General features: G+C 37.1%; 1 protein-coding gene across 4 annotated transcripts in view; it reads left to right on the top strand.

Moving 5' to 3' along the window:
- The window catches only part of Arfip1 (ADP ribosylation factor interacting protein 1), a 90901-nt gene that overhangs the window by 22753 nt on the left and 46341 nt on the right, over nt 1–21807 (top strand). For all 4 annotated transcript variants that reach the window (XM_017803539.2, XM_008854264.3, XM_008854263.3 and 1 more), the window contains exon 2: nt 8788–8889. In XM_017803539.2, coding sequence (XP_017659028.1) covers nt 8797–8889 — 93 coding nt within the window. In that variant the 5' untranslated portion in view covers nt 8788–8796. The remainder of the gene's footprint in view (nt 1–8787; nt 8890–21807) is intronic.

Here is a 21807-nt window from a genome sequence, read left to right on the forward strand (position 1 = left end):
GAAACAGGGTCTTCCAGTAGCCTCAGCTGGCTTGGAACTTGCCAGCTACCCTCTACCTCACAGAAATGTCTGCCTCTGCCTCTGAAGTGGGACTCAAGGCCTGCACCACCACACCTGTCTACATCTAGTAGTTTTCAGTGAATAGTGAGTGCAACTGGACTATTTTTTACTTCTAAGTGCATTTCACCCATCAATTTTGAAAAGTGAGTATTAACTGACAGAACAATAAATGGGGAATTTTATTTTAATTCTAACTTTTTAACTGATAAAAGCACAAAAAAAACTGTACATACTAATGGGGTACTATGAGCTATATCAATGCACATATATATTGTATCATCAGGTTAAATATCAACTCAAACATTTATCACTTCTTAGTGGCATAAATACTCAAAATCCTTTATCTAGCTTTTTGAGAGACAGTACATGACTACTATGTCTAGCGATTCTACTGTGTGATAAACAGTACACCAGAACTCCTTCCTTCTATCTAACTATAACTTAGCACCCAGTACCCACCACTTCCACGCTCCCCAGGCTCTGTTACCACCATTCTAAACTTGCCTTCTACAAAATCAGCTTTTTTAGCTGCTACATATGAGTGAGATCACACAATACTTTTCATTCTGTGCCTGGCTTACCATATAACAAAGATCTCTGGTTCCATCCACATTGTTGAAAAAGACAGGGTTTCATTCTAAATGATGAATTTTAAAATCACAAACTAGTACTAAATCATGCTTTAGTTAGCTGTAAATTCCCATAATGCTTTTAAGCTGGAGTGTAAATTCAGCACACAGCTGGACTTTGAAAAATTATGGTCTCTTATTCCCCGTGAATGCTCCCTACTTGGGTATGACGTACAATGAATGAATGCCTAATATGGATTTAATAATTTATAGACAACTCTGAACAATCCATTACTTAACAGTAGTTGCCTTCAAATTATGGTCATCCAAACTTCACTGTCTATTGAGCAGAGAATTTCTAATTTAGCATCTATCAGAGAAACAGTCACATACAGAAAACTCACAGTGGAAAGTACCAGACAACAACACTTGCATGTATTGTCATGAATCCCACCATTGTCTGCGCTACAAACCTTTCCTATAGCTTATACACACCTAACTTCCCCTGAGCTCCTCTCAACAGTACAGATTCAGAAAGACCCTCTCAACAGTACAAATTCAGAGCATAAACCATAATTTTTAGTGCTTTCTGCTGCATTTTCAGAGAACTTTTTAATATGGTGGATTTAAGAAAACAACTGGAGAAACCTTAGGCTTATTATACCACTTTAACTTCTTTTGCTCAGTGGTAAACCAATTAAAGAGTGATGTATATGATGAATACCTATATAGTTGACAAGACTATAGATCTTTTCTATAAAGATTTAGGATTTCATAAGCATTTCTAGAAATTAAATTTTCCCATGTATAATGTAATTTATTGATAACAGCAAGAAACTTATTTCTAGCGTGAGGTTTTGGGTTTTTTGCCTACTTTTGGTCATTGAATGTAACTTTATTAATGACACTTCTTGTTTTCCATATGGTACTGAGCTATAAATGCCAAATTGTCAAATGTAAAGCCTTTTGTAATGTCCAGGTATATTTCCAGGATTTGGAAAATATAAATATTTTCCAAATATTTAAAAATATTACATGAACGTTTTTAACCCTTGGTCTTGGGCAGCTAGCTATAGAAAAGGTATAGACTAAGAGTTGAACTGATAAAGAAGAGAGTTACTCCATACCCTGAAGGTAAAGATGAAGTTAGTCGACATTTGTTTCCAGACTGGCCAGAATGAACAGTTAGGGAAGATTACAGTCTGAGAAGCGTTTGGAGAAGTCAGCAGGGGACAAACTAAGTAGTGTTTGGAGTCATGCTATTTTTGTTGTACTGAGAAAGCTTGCTGGAGAGCTCTTTGGTCCATTGAAGGAAGGCATGGGGGATATATTCTCTTCTAATGTAGCTGAAATGGATTGCCTTTGTGAGTGAGAGTGAGTGTTAAGCCCCTTTAGCCTGATAAGCCCTTTAGCCTGATAATCTTTAAAAGTGCAATTCACAACACTAGGCTGTCTACAGAGTTTCCCAACTTTGGCATTGCTGATATATTTTGTTGGGTGATTTTAATTCATCATTTAATTTGAGTCATCCTTGCAGAAGCAGTGTATTAAAAGTTAAAATTTCAACCAGACTGCCAGGTTTGAATCCTAGTTTATCACTTAATACCTATGTGTCATTCAGCAAATTTTCTAAAAACAAGAATAGTGGTATCTAGGTCACACGGCGGTTATGAGTTTATATGAGTTAATATACATGAAGCAGAAAGAAATAATGATGTGAGAAACACAGTGAACACTCTATGACATGTGGTCAGTACTCACTTCTAGTACTTCTTCTTAGAGGACTTCATTTCAAGAGGATGCATTAATTTAATTCCTTAACCTTTCTAACCCTTAGTCTCCTCATCTGTAGAATGGAGAAAATTATATTTATCTTACAAGGCAGGTGTGAGGATTAAGTAAAATAATTCATGAAATGTGCTTAGCTCAGTGCCAGCTTTTAGTAAAGCCGGTAAAGGTTAGCTTTCACCATGCTTACTGTTAGTAGAGTAGGGAACCATGAAATTACAGAACTAGTTTCATAGCATTCTGATATTCTGAAAAGTTGGTAGACCATTTCAGAGTTACCACAAAAACATAAAAATATTAGAGGACCTTCTTTAGTTCATAGACCTTGATAACAAGTCTGCTGTCCAGAGTTTGAAACCAGCTCCATTCTCATGTACTCAGAAAAGAAACTTCCTAAGGCTCTGCTTTTCCCCAAGGCTCAAATGTGAAGGCTTTCTCCCCAACATTGAGAGGGGGCCAGCCAAACAAATAAATAAGAGATACATACTTGGTTGATGTCTGACTTGGCAAAGCAGTCCTGCCTCCACTGCTGTATTAAAAGGTCTAAGACGAGTAACAGACATTTCTTCATCATGCTCCGCCACTCTCTAGACATTTTAGATGTTTAGATACGCACTTGGAGGCAGTACATAGGATTTTCAGACTCTGGATGAAATATAGGAGGTGTTTGTAAATGGCATTTAGGCTGCTGTAGTCATTTTTACAGTGGGAAAGGAGTGATCTAATTTTCTTTTTGTAGGTGAAACAATTTGTAAAGTGAAAAACTCCTTTTGCTGCAGGGTTGAAGAGCTGCAAGTCAGTCCTTTATACTTGGCACTTTGATCAGAATCGCACACCACATGCCCTGCCAGGCTGGTGTGGTTGCTCTGAGGGTAGATTTGGGCTTCCAAAAAATAACTTTTTTTGTCTTTAAGAGATTACAAAATGAGATTTTGCTTTTTATTCCCTCCAAAAATAAATCAGCAGTTTACTGGTAAAATTTAAGTATAATAAAAAATACACCTGTTTTAAATGTACAGCCCAGTGAATTTTGATGGATGTATAAATTTGGAAATATGTAATCACAGTCAAGGCACAGAATATATGCATCACCCAAAGCCTCATGTCCTTTTGCAGTCAGCCTTACTCTGCACCACTTCTCTCCAGACAGCCACTTAACCATCGTGACAGATTACCTTTGCATACTCTATATAAATGGAATCCTATAACATGTAACTTTTGTGTATGTTTGACTGAACATAATGTTTTGAGGTTAATCAAGAGGGATGCATATTTTCATTAGGCCATTGCTAGCTATTTATTTATTTATTTATTTATTTATTTATTTATTTATTTATTTATCACTATGTAGATCAGGCTGGCCTTGAACTCACAGAGATCCACCTGCTTCTACCTCCTGAGTGCTGGGATTAAAGGTGTGCACCGCCACGCCTGGCCCAACCATTGCTTTTTATTGATGAGAAATATTCCATTGTGTATAAATAAATATACCACAATTTATTGATTAAGCTATCAGTGAACATTTTGTTCCACTTTTGGGCTCTCAAGAGTAAAGCTTCCATAAAAAAATATGTATCTCTATACACAAATCAATATTTGTTTAGCTTTTTCTTTGATGAAGATTTCAATGTAGAATAGATAAGTTACATGGCCACGTGTGTATTTACTTGTATCAGAAGCTGCTGATCGGCTCTCTGAAGTGAAGTACGTTTTTACATTCCTTTCAGCAGTGCATGCAAGCTCCAGGTGCTCTTCTCAAGCCTCAGCTTCTCCATCCATCTTGAGTCACTGTAGTGGCGTCCTCCTGTGCTTCAGTTTGCATTTTCTTGGTGACGGTGATGTGGAGCATTTTTCCTGTACTTGCCATCCAGAGTTTTCTTCTGTAAAATGTCAGAATTTTGACCATTTTATATTTGAATTGTTTTCTTACTGAATTTTGAGTAATTTATATATTTTGAGTGTCAGTCATCTCTTATACACATGCAGGCACATATGTACACATGAGTGTATACACTTGGACACACACATCAAGCAACTTTTTCTTCCCAGTCTGTGAGTTTCCTTTTTTTTTCCTTTTTTAATGACTTGGAGGTTTTAGTTTTGATGAAGTATCAACTGCTTTTACTTTTTGTGTCTCCCTAAGAAATATTTTACTATCCCAAGGATATGACTCAGTACTGTTTTGCTCATGATAGCCACTGTTGTCCCTGCTGTCTTTATTACTAGTTTTGTTTTTAATTCAGCTACATAGTACTTGCTTTTTGCATCTGACTTCATTTCTGAGCATTAACTCTTTGTTTTCCATTTTTTTTACTGTCCTGTGGTATTCTGCTGAATGACTATGTTACAGTTTATTTGGTGAACATTTGGATTGCTTCTAGTTCTTTGCTATTATGAATAAACCTATTTATGAATGTCCTTATACTTGTCTCTGATGGACGTATACACTTGTTATTCTTATATACATTTCCTAAGGGTAGAATTGCTAAGTTAGGGATAGGTATATATTAGCTCTAATATTACTACTAAATAATTTCTAACGTGATTTTATTAGTTTTTGTTTGTGCCAGTAACATGTTTGGGCATTTTACCTTAACAAATTAGCAGTTTATTGATGTTAATTTTAAATATGATAAAAAATTCATATTTTATGAATATAGTTGCTCCATATACTTGATAACAGTCCTAATTTTGACCATTCTAATGGGGGTATCATGTTTGAGGTTTTAATCTCCATGACAAGTTGAATGAAAAGACTTTGTATATTTTGTACAACCTTCCAATACTAATTTTTTTCCTGTTTTAAAAATTGGCAAAGTTTTGGTTGAAAGTGCAGCATCTAACAAGGATCTTTAAATAATAGTAGGTGTTTTTAAGCTCTTATACAGACACAACAGAAATTTGTGCTGTGTTCCCCTTTTCTCTTGTCCAGGGTATCTTCATAGCAATGGTTCCCACTTAGCCATACATAGGAATCACTTGATGAGCTTTTTAAAATGAACTAAATCTTCCTGGCCATTCATCTAGGAACTCACTGGGCCTGTCATTAAGATACAATCTCTGTGGAGTGGTTGAAAGCTCCCCATGTAGTCCTAACACACAGAAGGTTAATAATCATTGACATATATGAATGAAGCATTCTAATGCCATTTGAGGCCTTGCTGTATACTTTAGGAATGAAATCCCAACTATGATATTCATGTACCCTGTTAATTTATCCTCAGCATTGACCCATTGTAAGGATTCAAGAATCTAGCTTCCAGGGCTGGAGAGATGGCACAGTGGTTAAAAGTACTTGCTGCTCTTGCAGAGGATTGGATGGCTCATAACCACCTGTAACTCCTGCTCCCAAGAAGTTTGACATCTTCTTGTGGCCCCCACAGGGTAGCTTTAGTGTCAACTTGACACACCTGGGTTGAGGGAGCCACAATTGGGGAATTGCCTCTATTGGACTGGCCTGTGGCCACATCTGAGGGGCATCTTGATGAATGATGTGGGAGGGCCCAGCCCACTGTGGGTGGTGCCACCCCTGGGCAGGTGTGCCTGTGTTGCATAAGAAAGCAGGCGGAGCAGGGGCCAGGGGAGCAAGCCAGTAAGCAGTGTTCCTCTGTGGCCTGAAACTAATAAGCAGTGTTCCTCCATGGCCTCTGATCCAGTTCCTGCCTTGAGCTCCTACCTTGGGCTCCCTCAATGATGAACTCTGACTCTGGTAAGATAAAATAAACCCTTTCCTCCCCAAGTTGGTAGTGGTCAGAGTGTTTTGTCACAGCAATGGAGAGACAAACTAGGACACACCCTAAGACAAATACACGTAATTAGAATTTTTTATTATTTTTATTTTATGTGTCTGAGTGTATTGCCTGCATGTGCATAAGTACACCCATGTTGTGCAATGCCCACGGAGGTCAGAAGAAAGCTTTGGATTCCCCGGAACTGGAGATATCGATGGTTATTACCCACCATGTAGGTGCTGGGAATTGAATCTGGGTCCTCTGCAGGTACACCAATGCCCTTAACCACTGAACCATCTCTCCAACCCAAGAATTTTTTTTTTCTTTTCAACGTACATTCATCTACATATGAAGCGAAACAGTCACTATAAAAATTGATGCACTTTTTCTTTCCACATTAAAAGTAATATTCAGTCATGTAGCGTATTTAGCCAACTTTGATCTTTTTCTCAAGCATGACTATGAATTTACAGTGTGCTTAGAGTTAACAGGGCATGAAAGAAAAGGGGCATGATTTAGTGTTGCCTTGTAAATAGAAAGTGAATAAAATATGACCAGCTTTTTATTTGTCTCTAAATAAGTAATATTGTAATTTGGAATGTGATATGCAGGTATTTGAATTTTAAAAGATTGTTTCCAAAGATTCAGCTTCATAGAGTGTGTGCCTAATACTTAGTTTCTTGCTTGGAAATAGTTCAGTAGTGACTGAATTTGGCTTGTACTGACCTGCAAAAGCCGATAGTTAATTTTTTTATTTGTAAGGCATCCATTATTTAACATTTTTAATTATATAAACTTAGCAATTAGTGGCTGGAGAAATGGCTCAGATGTTAAAAGTACTTCCTGCTCTCCCTGTGGACCCAAATTCGATTCCCAGCCCCAAATTTGGTGACATACAACTACCTGTAGTTCCAGCCCCAGGTGATCCAATGCCCTCTCTGGCCTCCATGGGCACCCACACACGTGTGGCATATACTCACATAGTCATACACATAAATAAAAAAATTTAAACTTATGATTAAACATGTTTTAAACTAAAGGTAATGCATACTCAAAACATACTGGTTCCTATATATTTTTCTAATATCTATACTCAGGTTATTTGTGTTTATGATATTTCTGTGGTAGAAATATTATGTTGTAGTATTTACTGAACATCTCGTCTCGCTCTTGATTCAGTGAGTTCATTCATAGTAAAAGCTTGAGAAATTGACCTCAATAAGTACTAACATAGAAATAGACAGATGGTAATAATCCAAAGAGATTGGGTGTATTTTGGCTTACTTTTCAAGGAGAAACAGTTCATCATGGCGAGGATATTCAGTGAATTATTTTTCAGTGTTAATGATCAAACCTAGAGTATGCTGATTAACTTTTTAATTACATTTTTTGCAGATTGAAGTCTGTAGGTGAAATGTGCACGTATACACACATTTCTTTTGATAGTTCATTCTGGGTTTAGCAACTGCAGTGTAGGTGGGACAGCAGCTAGACTCAGGTGTCAGCATTAAGACGCAGGTGCGTTGGTAGGTATGGATTCTGTCCCTAACAAATATATATTCCAGTGGGTGTCATTGTGAAAGTTGGGGGGGGGGGGCGCGTAACACTTTTAAAACATTCACAACTGGAAAACAGGAGGAAGGAAAGGAGAACACTGGCTCTGAGAACTCCAATAACATGCTTGTTTTATTTATTCTGAAATTCTTAAATTTTTTTAAGTTGGAGAAAAGAGTTTTAAGATTCTTTAAATATATGAAATTCTCGCTTTAATTTGTCATAAAAAGTCATAACAAGCACAAATACTTTACCAGTTGTATTTGATATTTTGTTATTGGTTGTGTAATCTCTGAAAAATTTATATGGTTAAAAAATTAAGGAGTATATTTTTAAGTATTACTTTACTTTTGGAACTATAAGCCTAGAATATAAAACTTTAATTCTACTGAAAAAGATTTACACTTTTTAAAAAATATTTTATTATTTTTATTTTGTGTGTATGAATGTATTGCCAGCATGTATGTTAAGTGCACCCATGTGGTGCAGTGCCTGCGAGGTCAGAAGAGGGTGTTGGATCCCCTGGAACTGGAGTTACGGATGGTTGTTAGCCACCGTGTGGGTGCTGGGAATCGAACCTGGGCAAGAGCAGCTAGTACTCTTAACTGCTGAGCCATTTTTAGCCCCTAAACTTTTTTTTTATATTAAGACAACTTTTCCTGTAGACAGAAGCCCATTAGATAAGACAAGGAGAGCTGCTGTCAGCAAGTTCCCAACCACTGGAAGCTTTCTGTAGTCTTCCATTGTGAGAGTAATTGTCTGTCATAACATTTAAAGGCAAGAATAGTAGTGCCCCTGGTACTGGTCACATGCCATCTTTTTTTTTTTTTTTTTAAGCTAAAAAATTTAGATTAAGTGCAATGAAAGCAGCTAGGCACTTTTTATTGTATTGCTATTATGTTGATTATGTGAGTATAAAGGAGGTTGCAGTTATATATATATGCTATTATATATAAATAAAATAGATTGGTGGCTAGTAAGTGCTCCATATCTGAATATAGTATTTTAAATATTTGCCTTTTCTGGCTTGATATTGATATGGCTTTGTAAAAAGTAATTTTTTTCCTTTTTTTTTTTAAATTTAGAAGTCTGTCATGGCTCAAGAGTCTCCCAAAAATTCTGCAGCAGAAATCCCAGTAACTAGTAATGGAGAAGTCGATGACTCCCACGAACATGGCTATAATAGGGTAAGAATACCTTTTTTCTTCTTGATGAAAAGAATTGTGACAAGCTTCTGACAAGACTTTGGTGTTGTTACAAGGGGGTAACTAGAATTTGCCAAGATTAAGCTCCAGCACCATAAGCCTTGCTGTTTAGCTCAGTAATAGGTAACAGACAAGAATCATTAACTGAAATTTTAAGCCGTTAATCAGAATCAGACTGTGTCTGACCATTTGGGCATATAACTTTATAAAGCTACTTAATTTTATTTTTCATAAGAAAATACTGTGTATACAGATTATCCTTTTACAATTTAGCTTTGTCTAACTGCTTTTTAAAGTTCATAATTCCTAAGTAGCTGCTCTTGATTTTGCTGTTAACATCCTAAAAGTCACATATTTTGCTCAGAGAGAAATGGAAATTTGAGGTATATTTTTTGTGTGTGCTGGGATTGAACCCAGGGCTTTGTGCATGCTAAGCATACATACTACTGAGCTACCTCCTCTGCCTTGTACTTTTAATTTTGATCTGCCTCCAAGTTGAAATTAAATTTAATACATTTTAAAGGAACAGTGGGGGTTTGGAGATAATCTAAATTCAAATTTGACCTGTGTCATTTATAGCAGTACAACCTTAAGAAAGTGTTTGCTCTCTGTTTTTGTTTCTATTGTGAAAATTTTATTTATGTTCATGAGGACATTAATATAAGTGAAATCAGTAATATGCCTTATACAGTCAGAAGTGATAGTGATGGTTATTATTTCTGAGATTAAACATTCTAATAATGACATTTGATAAAAGTATACAACTTTATAATTACAAAAAATATGGTTTAAGTATTCTTGAATAAGTTGAAAAGTTCTTCGATTATTTTAAAGTTCAGATAGGATTCTATTTCATATGCTTAAGAATCAACTTCTGTTTCATAGAAGGTAATATTTTAGCTCAGAATTTCTTAGTCTCAGTCTGCGTCAGCTAATTCTTTGTTGTCAGGCACTGGCCTGGTGCTTTGTAAGCTGATTAGCACAGCCTTGGTCTCTTCCTACCGTGTGCCAGTAGTCCCCTTTTCAGACAAGCAGAAACATCTTCAGTATATTTGCTCAGTGACTGTAGGATGGGGGAGAAAGTCACTTCGGTTGGGAGCTACTCTTTTAGATAGATTACTGTGATAGTATAAAATTCCATTGAATTTCATTCATTTTTGCTTCAATAGTTTTTTTAAAAGATTGTCTTCAAGCCACCATAGGGTGGCTATTATCAGAATGCAATAGATGGGGTTATACTTGACTAGCAGTTGTGAGGTGTGTGTTCTCTCTCTTTTTTTAATACAGAACATAAAAAAATAGGAAATAAATACGAAGATTGTGGAGAAAAGAGAACCCTGATACACAATTGCTTGTAAATAAACAGCCATTAAAGGAAACAGTATGAGAGTCCTTGAAAAACTTAAACAATCATAAGATAGTAGAGGTAGAGAAGAAACAATCCCATTTCTGGGTTTGTATTAAAAGAAAATAAAATCACAGTTGTTACAGGTTTTCCCCAGTAGCTAAGATATGGAAGTAACCTAGGTGTTTACTAATGGATGACTAGATACAGAAATAACAATGTTATTATATACAGACATGCATGTCTTTGTGCACATGTATGCACATGCATACATAGGAATATTATCTAACATTAAATAATAAAACCATTAGTGGGCATGGTGATGCACATCTGTAATTCCAGTATTCTGAAGGCTGATGCTTGAGGGTCATGAATCCTGGGCCAGTTTAGGCTGTATAGAAAGACTCTGTCTCAGATAACAATGGGGTGGGGAGGTGATGGGAGTGAGAATGAATTATGAATTTTGCCACTCACTACAACATCGATGAACTTAAAGGATATCTATGCTAAGTGAAATATCTAAGAAAGCAATACTGTATAATCTCATGTATTTAGTGACAGCCTTCTTATTATCTTAAAAACTCCTAATCGTAGAAAAAAAGTGGGAGGGTGTTTAGAAGGGAGGATAGGCAGTTGTTGGTCAAGGAAACAAGCCAGCATTTGGTTTAAAGATGAGTATGCTTTGAAAGTGTAATACACAGCACGATTAATATTGTACTATGTACGTGAATTCTGCTGAGATGTAGTCTAAGGACACACACAAGTAGTAACTAGGTGAGGTGATAGATATGTTTAATTTGTTTGTGGTAATTATTTCACAATGTGTACATATTAAAACGTGTTGTATAGTTTACAGTTGTTTATGTTTTTGTAAATTACACTTCAATAAATCTAATTTTATATGACATCATACTTTTAAAGTGGAATGTATGTTAAATAAAAGGCATTATAAGATTTTAAATAAATAGGTATGCTTCTATTGGGAGCTTTTGCTGTTAATCTAGGTCATTTATATGTGGCTTGTTTTTGAACTCTGCTTTACTTCTTGGTCTTTTTTGTCTGTTCTTGAAATAGCACCACATTATCGCACTGTAGTAATAAACACTGGCAAAAATATCAATTCCAGCCTGGATACCTGGTAGCTCCTTCCCTTAGTTTTGTTCTTCAGGGTTACTTGGTGTATTAAATTCTTTCATGAGTCCTTAAGAGTCTACCTTTCAAATAACACTGAGGAAGTTCTTTGCTTATGCAGTTGAAGCCAGTAACTTGCTTATTTGAAATTTTACTCCTTGGTTAATAACAAATTCTCCTTTTGGACATTCTCCCACAATGTTATTTCACTTCATCTTGTAAGGTAGAGAAGGGAAAGGGGAGATACTCTCTTGGATGTCTCTCCATCGTGAGTGTGAACTTTATCAGTGGCAAAGCCCCCAAAGAAGCAATAATATACTTCAATGCAATCTATCTCATCTTTGTAAAGGAAGTCAGCACCACTGAAGTTGTTTCTGTTTCTGTTCTTGTTGAAAATGTATATACCACAAGTCTCTTACATATTTGACCTTTTAATGAAAACTAACCTTAGCCATGTGTTCCTTTTCCCATATATGGAAACAGTATTTCAAAAGCATTTTTTGAATATGTTATCCTCAAGATCTTTTGGGCATATGTTAATCTAATCTTAACTCACTTTCTTCATTTCATTTTCCTGGTTAATGAACAGGAAATTGTGTTTAACCGCAAATTCACTTTTCTATTTTAGTAAAGATAAAATTTCTTAGAGAAAATAGGACCAAATGTATTAACTGGTATTAGACTATAGATACATATAGGTCAGTGAAGCAGTCTCATGTATCTGGATTCATAACCAGAGATTTCTGAAGTATTTATATGCATCTTTCTTTCATACTTATTTAGTTAGGATCCTATACCTTTTATTTAGTATATATGAAGTTTTACATAAAATTAAAAGTGGTAGCTTCCTGCATTGCAATCATTTGGTTGACCAGCTGGTGTCACTGTGGCACAAGCAGTGCAGTTGTAAATGTTTAGTTGATGTTTTGTTTTTCCTCAGCCTGACCTGAAGGGTCTTATTCCACATTCACATTTCTGTAGATTATAATGAAAACACTTGTACTAGAAGTTCTTTTACTGGCACGTTCATCATTGGCTCATGTATCAGTGCTTCTAGATTTGTCATTTTTTAATTGAGATAGAGGCAACAGCTAGGTGAGAAGAGACGACAGTGATCTTGAGTATATCTCAGTTTTCTACCCTACAGTAATAATACAGCTCCTTCTAAGTAAAAACTGTCCTTAGACTTGAAAGTTTAATCTCCATATAAGTCAGGTTACTCTTTAACTTTTTAAACTGTGTGTTATTTACAGTGAACACTGTTTAAAAAAATGACGAAACAAGAACTAGGTGTGGTGGGCCTCGTCTGCTAATCTCAGCTAGGGAGGTAGAGGCAGGATCAGGTCCTCCAGTACATAGTGACTTCCAGGCCAGCCTGGACACCAGGAGAACCCTGTGTTAAAAACAAGAACAGAAATAACAACAACAAAATACAAAACAAAAATGAAATACAATAGATGCTGTTATAGTGTGTTAATAACTAGAAATGTGCAACTTATACCATGAGTTAAAGGAGCAAAATATTAGCTCCACATGGTTGAAACTCCTTGTCAATTGAGTTATAATTGTCAGACTTGGAGAATTGCCTCATTAGATATAGCTGAAATGGAACTTTTCCTGTGGAATGCCCAAAACAAAAAAACACTTTAGGGGTTTTCCATCACTGAACTCTTTATTTAGAAAAATACATGCATATACAAACCTATCTAATTTTCCATTTAATTTTAGGGAGTTACAGCCTCCTGGACCCTGCTGGCAGGTTTCTTTTCCCTGGCTCTTAAGAATCTGTGGTTTGTAAACTTTGACTTAAATCACAGGCTACTAATTCAGTAGGAACACCTTAGAGATTGTAGAATCTCACTTTATAACAGAGGTAGAGAGCCCTGGAGGATTTCATAGCTGAAGCCTCTGATTCAGCTTAACTGCAGTGAAAATAAGATCTCTCATTCATTTCGTTATTTCCAGGCCTGACAGAAATGCTTGCCACATAATAGAGACTTTCAGTAAATATTTTATGAATGGGTATTCACTCATGTTAGAGCCGGGCCTAGAAATAAGTTTCTAGAGTTCTGTGGAGAAAAGGGAAGAAGTACTATAGTTTTAGATTGACTACGTTTTGTTTCTTTATTATTCCTGCATAAGCTGTTGTTTGCTTTTGAGCATATGCAGTCTTTGTTGTTTGAATTCTTAAGGCTTTTGTTGAACTACACAGTTTCTTCCTTCCCAGGCTGAAGATTTTTGAAAGTGCTACAATAGGTATCAGAAATGGTCAACTGTTTGAGCATGTGTCTACCTACTACCTCCACCCTGACCAGCCCAGCGTTGTGACTTTTTCATCTGCTTTTCTTTGTTTTTGATTTATTCATTTATCACTTACACGCTTTTCCTAGGTGGTTACAATCACTAATAAAGCAGAGACAGGATGTGCTCAAGGCACAGTTTATGGTTCATTTACCTACTTCTGCCTTCCTGTTGTAGAGTTTGAGTGGAGTGTGGTAATAGTGTACATCCATGCTGTATAATAAAAACAATAGAATATGTCCGTTTATTCATAATGAAAATGAAAACATTTAATAGTTCAGTCAGTGGCAGTATTTGTTTGCTGGTGTCTTTTTTTAAGAAGGCTAATTTTGGACTGGAGAGATGGCTCAGCAGTTAAGAGCACTAGCTGCTTTTGCAGAGGACCTGGGTTTAATTTGCAGCATCCACATGATGGCAAATAGCCATCCATAACTCCAGTTCCAGGAAAATCCATCACTCTTCTGAACTCCAGTGGTATTGCAGACATGGGTGCACTTACATACATACAAGCAATACACTCATACACAAAAAATAAAAATAATAAATAGAATTTTTAAAAGAAGGCCAATTTTTTACCAAATAGATAAACCTTTTTAGAGGTATATAGGAAAATTTATTTTTGGTCATTTTGAGACAGGGTCTCCCTGTAGCCTCAGCAGGCTTGGAACTCATCACTGTGTAGAACAGGCTGGCCTTGATCTCACAGAGATCCACCTGCCTCAGCCTCCCAAGTTAAAGGCATGTACCACGACACCTGGCTCCAATGCGCGTACACACACACACACACACACACACACACACGTATATGTATCTGTATTATGTGTTATATTTTTTTAGTAATTTAAAAAATTTTTTATTTCTTTTTTTTATTTTGTGTGTATGAGAATATTGCCTGCATGTGTGTAGGTGCACACATGTCTTGCACTGCCCTGAGAGGTCAGAAGAGGGCATTGGATGCCTTGGAACTGGAATTGCAGACAATTGTTAGTCACTATTGGGGGTGCTGGGGATCTAACCTGGATCCTCTGCAAGAGCAGCTGGTGCTCTTAACTGCTGAGCTATCTCTCCAGCCCCTGTATTGTGTTATGCTTAAACCAGGACACACACACACACACACACACACACACACACACACACACACACACATTTATTTCTTGGTACTGAATTTGAAACTAGGGACTTACTTTTGCTACGTGAACACGCTGTCATAACTGAGCTAACATAGTACATTGTTCTGTGTAACCACACACTAGAACTTGTTCCTCCTGTCCAGCTGTGACTTAATACCTGTTGACCAACCATTAGATTCATTTTAACATGAACTTTTCAGTTAGAATGTAGTACTAGTACTATCAGGAATGAAAAGTTTTTTAAATTTATTATATGCACATACACGAATTCTGGACTGAAATTCCTTGTTGCAAATTGTGAATAAGTATACAATTTTTAAGGAATAGCTAAAATTGTTTTAACTATAATCTGTAATTTTATGCCCCTATTTATAAACAGAAGTGATCATGATTAACTGTTTTGGTCTCCACAAGTAATTATTTTGAATGTAGATACATGCAGGTATTTTCACAATGGTAGTCTGTACTATTTAGAATCTAGACTAAGGGAATAGGGATGGGTGAGGCCAAATTGGTTGGCAGTGAAGCCCCCAAAGGTAGCATTAATAATAGTTCTTGTTCAATGTTTGTTGAATGGGTGAATGAAATAGGGCGAGAGATTGTGTTGTTATCTGCTTGTGTGAGCACATTGATAAAATGGAGAGAGTAGATAAATGAGAAGATGTACTATTTTGTCAGGTGGACTAACAAATGCAGGAGATTTCGATCATAAAGTAAGTTATTAGACTAACTTCAAATGAGAGTCCAGAAGTGTCACTCCCATAACGATGATAGGACCCAAAGGGTGAGATCTGAGAAGCTTGTGGGCCTGAAAGGTGAAAGATCGTGCTGAAGGACTTAATCAGATCTGAGGCTAAGGTACAGTTTGGGCTGCATTTGACTTGGTCTGGTATGTCTTTTGATTTGCCCTCACACTGTTCTTGCTTTGTTCAACTAAAATTGCCAAACTAAATTCACATTGCCAACTTCAAGCATTTCTACAAGTGCACAGAGGAGAAGACTAGTTATATACTTTCCCATGTTATTTATTCATTTATTTATTGTGTGTGTGCGTGTGTGTGTGTGTGTGTGTGTGTGTGTGTACACGCACGTGCAGGCATGTTCATGTATGTGGTAGAGGTCAGAGGATAGCTTTCGGGAGTCAATTATCTCCTTCCACCATGGATTCCAGGGAGCAGATTCAGTTTGTCAGGCTTGTGCGGCAGGTGCTTTTACTCACTGAGCCATCTTGCCAGCCTGACATTTACATATTTTTGTTACTGTGCTATATCGTTCATGTTGTATTGACATGAGCAGATAGACTCATAAAATAGATTTTATTTCATTTTAAGAATTATTAGTTTGTACTAAAAATTGAATACTATATATTGTGTCATCATGGTGTTATATTTTTGGTGATCTTTTAGAAGTTTACAGCTTAGACAGTTTGTCAGCTTGGAAGAAATTGCTAACTGAACATATGGTCATTCACTGAAGGTGTGCCCATTGCCATACAAAAGGTTAGAAATAACTAGGATACTGCAAAGAGATGTACTAAAACCCTCAGTAACGTATTTGGAAAGAGCTGGGTTTGGTTGCTTCTACCTATAGTCCCAGAACTTGGGAATCTGAGGCAGGAGGATTGCTACAAGTTCAAGGCCAGCCTGGATTACAGAGTGAGACCCTGTCTCAAAATAGACAATAACAAAATGGAGGCGGACAGCAGAGTGCAGTGTTGAGGTGGACACGAGGCAGGGAAGTAAGGGTGGCATATAGAAAATGGGGGTGAATCCCTGTACAAGGATGGAAAACTTCTCTACAACAGATTCTCACAAAGAGACCAAGGATCACTCATATCAGTTACTCAACTTGCTTGTTTGAAATTATGAATCCTGGTCTCCACACTCCAACTGAATCACAAGGGCAGCTGAAGAAACTGCGTTTCTAGGTGGATCCTCTTATGAATCTTTCTGAAACTTACACTTGAGAACTGATTGTTTAAAAGTTCCAGTGGAGAGCCAAGAAAATGCTGATCCAGCCTCGTAGAAGTAGAATGATGGAGGATAATCGGCTTTGACTCGTGTAATTGTAGAGAGGATAAGAATGATGTTGCAGTATATTCAAGTAGAACTGAATGTGGAGACCTATGTGAATAAAAGCTTTGTTTCTGGCAGCTTAGCTGGATGGGGTTTTGACCTAAGGGCAACCTTCCCATTGTTCCAGTGCAGAGCAGAAGGCTCTCCTTAATGACACTAATCTTTCTAACAATATAGCCTCTTTTTCTCATATTCCTTGGCTATAATGTTAAGCTTCTTAGTGCCTTTTCTCTCCAAACTGTGCAATTTGTATTTCTTTCAGCCCTACTTGTTCTTTTTCATTGTAGCCCTACATAAGAGTTATCAGTAATAACCATGCCACAGACTTAGTATTATGCTGTCTTGAAATTTGCTCTGCCAAAGAAATTAGTCCATTGCTTTAAAATTCAGTTTCACATAAATTCCCAGGGTGTGAACAGAAAACAATTAGATTTATTGCCAAAATATCACATACATGGCCCAGTTGCTAATATTGTTGCCCTCTGAAACCTCATGAGCCAGCCCTCTTCTGCCCATTCACATTAATCTCAGCACTATTGTCTTACAAGCATTCAACTGCTTTTCTAGTCTAAAATTCTAGTGTCTTTCATATTGCTCCAAAAAACAGCATGGTCAGGTTCCTTATAGCAATATCCCACTTCTGGTACCAGTTGCTTCTGTAGTAATTGTTTTTTTGTTACTGTGACAAAACACCATGACCAAAAGTGACTTATGGAAGAAAGTGTTTATTTTTGCTTATGATTCCAGGGAGAGAGTCCATAATGGCAGGGCTGGCAAGCTGGTTCAGCAGGTAAAGGCACTAGCTGCCAAGCCTGATTGACCTGAGTTCAATCCCTGGGACCCTCAAGGAGGAAGGACAACAAACTTGCAAGTTGTCCTCTGACCTCCAGATTTGGATTTGTATGTACACACACATATACATACAAATAAATAAAATAAAAAAATAAATAAATAAAGTAAATGTTATTTTTAAAAATAACTGGAAACAACTTATGGAAGGAAGGTTAGTTTGGCTTATGGTTCCAGAGGGAGATTCCATAATGGCAGGAGAGGTATGACAACGGGCAGCTGGAGCAAGAAGCTGAAAGAGCACATCTCCATCCACATGCAGGAAGCAGAGGAGAGTGAATTGCAAGTGAAATGTGGCTGTCAACTCTGAAAGCCTGTACCTAGTGATTTACTTCCTCCAGCAAGGTTCCACTCTCTCAAGTTCCCATAACCTCCCCAAATAGCACCACTGGCTGGGGACTGAGTGTTCAGACACATAAGCCTATTGGGGGCGGGGGGCATTTCTCATTCAAACCACTACAGTCTGTTTTCTATGAATTTATGGTGTTCTCCGACAAGAAAATGATTCAGGTGACTAATGATCTTTCAGGTACATTTTAAGAATTAAGTTCAGCTGTCCAAAGACCTGTGTATAATGTGTATACTACTTGTATTAGGTGCTTTCTTGTTTCTGTGACAAAATACCTGACAGATGCAGCTTAAAGAAGGAAGGGTTTATTTTGGCTTACAGTGTGAGGTGTGAGGGTACAGTCCATCATGGCAGGGAATTCATGCCAGCAGAAACTTGAGTCACATGGTCACATTGCACCTGCAGTCAAGAGGTAGAAAATGATAGGTGCTAGTGCTCAGATCACTTTCTCCTATTCATTTGTTTGGGACCCTAGCCCCTGGAACCATGCTGCCCACGTTTACTGTGAGTCTTCCCACCGAATTAACCTAATCTAGAAAACCCCTTGCTGACTTGCCCAGAGGTTTGTTTCCATGGTGACTCTAAATCCCATCAAGGGACAGTCAAAACTAACCATCGCACTGCTTTAGTGTTTTTAGGTTTATTTTTAAATTTGAGTGTATTTAGGTTTATTTTTAAATTCTCATATTTTTCTCTCTTTTTTAAAGATTTTATTTTATTTTATGTGTATGAATGTATTGCCTACATGTATGTAAGTGCACCCATGTCATTCAGGACCCACAGAGGGCAGAAGACGGTGGTAGATCTCCTGAAACTGGAGCTACGGTCCGTTGTTAACTGCAATGTGGGTGCTGGGAATCAAACCTGGTTCCTCTGCAAGAGCAGTCAGTGCGCTTAACTGCTGAGCCATCTCTCCAGCCCCTCTCATATTTTTCTTAAGCAAAACTTCTGAAAAGCTGTCAGTACTTAAGCAAGGAAAAAAAATAGGGAAGCTGGAAATGAGGTAGGTAGAGAAACTTTTTTTTAACATTAAACAGAAATGTTAAAATAGCAAAAATTACATAAAGTAAAATAAGCAAGTTCCAAGTCTTTAAATTTTAACCCTGTGTTGTATGTAGTGAGGTAGAAAATGAAGAATTTCTACCTCACCATATAAAGGGCACTCAGTGGCAGAACATTTGTACAGAAGTGCAAGGCCCTGGTTTCTATCCTCAGTACTGTGGGGGTAGGGGAGACACACGAAAGACAAGACACGTGTATCTTCTTTTAGTTCACTGTTTTGTTTTGTTTTTTTAAGACAGGGTCTCACTTTGTAACCCTGGCTGGCATTGAACTCCCAGAGATCCATCTTCCATCTGCCTCTACCTCCAGAGTGCTGGCATTAAAGGTATGTGGCACAATGCCAACTTAACCAGAGGAAATTATAATTGTATGTCTAGTGTTTAAGAAACCCATTTAAGATCAAAGACCAGTATTTTTCTTTTCTTACACAAGAGACTGTTGATTTCTCTCTTTGGAAGAAGGCATTGGTTGGGATTGTTATGCAGTAGGTATCATATGGTTCAGGGGCTTGGGTTCCTTAGACTCCTAGCTTATTGAATGTAGAATGGTAATTCTTAGGAATACATAAGCTTCCAACCTTTGAGGATTTTCAGAAGTGTTCCAATGACTAAAAGACCAGTTCATCTTTTAAATTTTGTGGTTTTGGTTTTTGTTTTTGACAAGATCTCCCATATCCCAGCCTGTCTGGAACTCACTAGGTAGACCAAGCTGGCCTTGATCTCACAGAGATCCTCCTGCCTCTGCCTCACAAGAGCTAGGAATAAAGACATGCACCACCATGCCTGGGGTTTTTTTTATTTTTAACAGCTATTTATGACAGTGTCTTTAACACCACTGAATTAAGTTATTTTTAATGAAGTTCATGATCTTCCTGCTGGCCTCTTCCTACTACATTTTTGTTTTGTTTTCTATGCATTTCTTATTTTTAGTATCACACTTATCCCTTCCTTTTAAAGACTGCCTTTCCTATGTTTTTTCTCTGTCTTATCTATATTCATTCACAGGCAGTTTCTATGTCACTTTGTACTCTGAGTGTGTATATTTATTTATTATTTTTATTTATGTTTGGAATGGGTTCTTCTTGTGTTGTTGAGATGAGTCTCAAACTCTTGGGCTCAAGTGATTGTCCCATTTCAGCCTCCTGAGTTTCTGGGACTGTGTGTGCCAAGGCACCCATCTAGTACGTAACATTTTAGAACTTAAATCTCTCAGACTTAACCTCTGTACAGGTGCTTCATGTGGAGTCAGTGGATATTAGAAGTTAATTATAGATTGTTTTAAATATAGGTATGCCCTAATATAATTAAGATGGCATTGTTAAATGTAATACTTAAAGATGGGTTAAGGATGAATGCTTACAGTTCCATGTTTGGGGGATGATAAGCAGGTACACTAATGACTTTGGTGTATTCTACTGTCATTGACATCCAAAAAGTAAAAAAACCATTCATTCTAAATTATATGACACAAATAATCTTCTATTGATTCAATTTCAAATCTCCAGCAGAGCTGTGTTTATAAGTTAATAAGGGAGAATATTGTCCTATGTGCTTTTTGTATGTTGTCTGGGAAGAAAGAACCATTAATCCTCAGTTATCTCCATTTTACAATAAAGAAACTCAGCAAGTCAGAGAACTGGGATCACATGGTCATTAAGTAACTGAATCAAGATTCCAGCTCAGCTTTATCTGACCTAACTTTGAAGAAAATGTTATAGCCATTACATCAAACTGATAATTGCTGGCCTGGAGAGGTGGCTCTGTGGTTAAGAGCACTGGCTACTCTTGCAAAGGACCCAAGTTTGGTTACCAGCACCACATCCATAATTCCAGGGGCTTTGTCATTCTTTTCTGGCCTCTGTGGGTGATGCATGCATGAGTTTACTTACACATATGCAGGCAAAATACTCATACCTAGAAGATAAAAATTTCTTTAACAAAAAACCCTGATGATTGCTATTATTTTTAAGAATAATGAATGCATTTGCTATAAGAACTAATTCACAACTATTCACTGATAAAGTGGCTGAACAGCCTATGTTTCTGCAACTGTGCCTGAATCTCTGTCTAGAAGACATATTGGAATACAGTTAAAGAAAAGTTACAGATTACCTTGAACCTCCCATAGTTATAAATATTCTTTATACTGAAGTTGATAAATGTTTTCTTTTTAGTCACTATTCATAATAAATCACTTGAAACACACCTTACTATAATACCATTGAAGACACTAGATGGTCAGATGACAAGTTTGAAAACTGTAGGATTAAAAGCTATTCCCAGACACACTTCCCTCCATTTAATGTATTCTTGTGATAAGTCACTCAGTAACTGGTCTAGCTAGAAAGTTGGAGATTTAAGCTTGAATAGATATACCAACAGTTTTCTAAAACTAAGCAAAGATGTCATAAAATTAATGCATAAATCACTTATATATAATAAGGTAAAATTTCAGATGTTATGTATAGCCAGCAAATGGTATAAAAACAGTAGGAAGTCCGTGCAGCCCTCCGCGCCTTGACTCCGCCAGCCGCGCTCACCCTTCCATCTACCCTGCTGTTCTCTACTCCTAGCTTGGGCCCTGTGCCATTCCTAGTCTTGGGGCCCCAGACACCTGGGGAACCAATACTGCTTCCTGATCCTTCTCACCCAGACCAAC

The sequence above is a fragment of the Nannospalax galili genome, unplaced genomic scaffold, assembly GCF_000622305.1.
Source record: "Nannospalax galili isolate Female #2095 unplaced genomic scaffold, S.galili_v1.0 scaffold305, whole genome shotgun sequence".
In the NCBI taxonomy this organism is placed as follows: Eukaryota; Metazoa; Chordata; class Mammalia; order Rodentia; family Spalacidae; genus Nannospalax; species Nannospalax galili.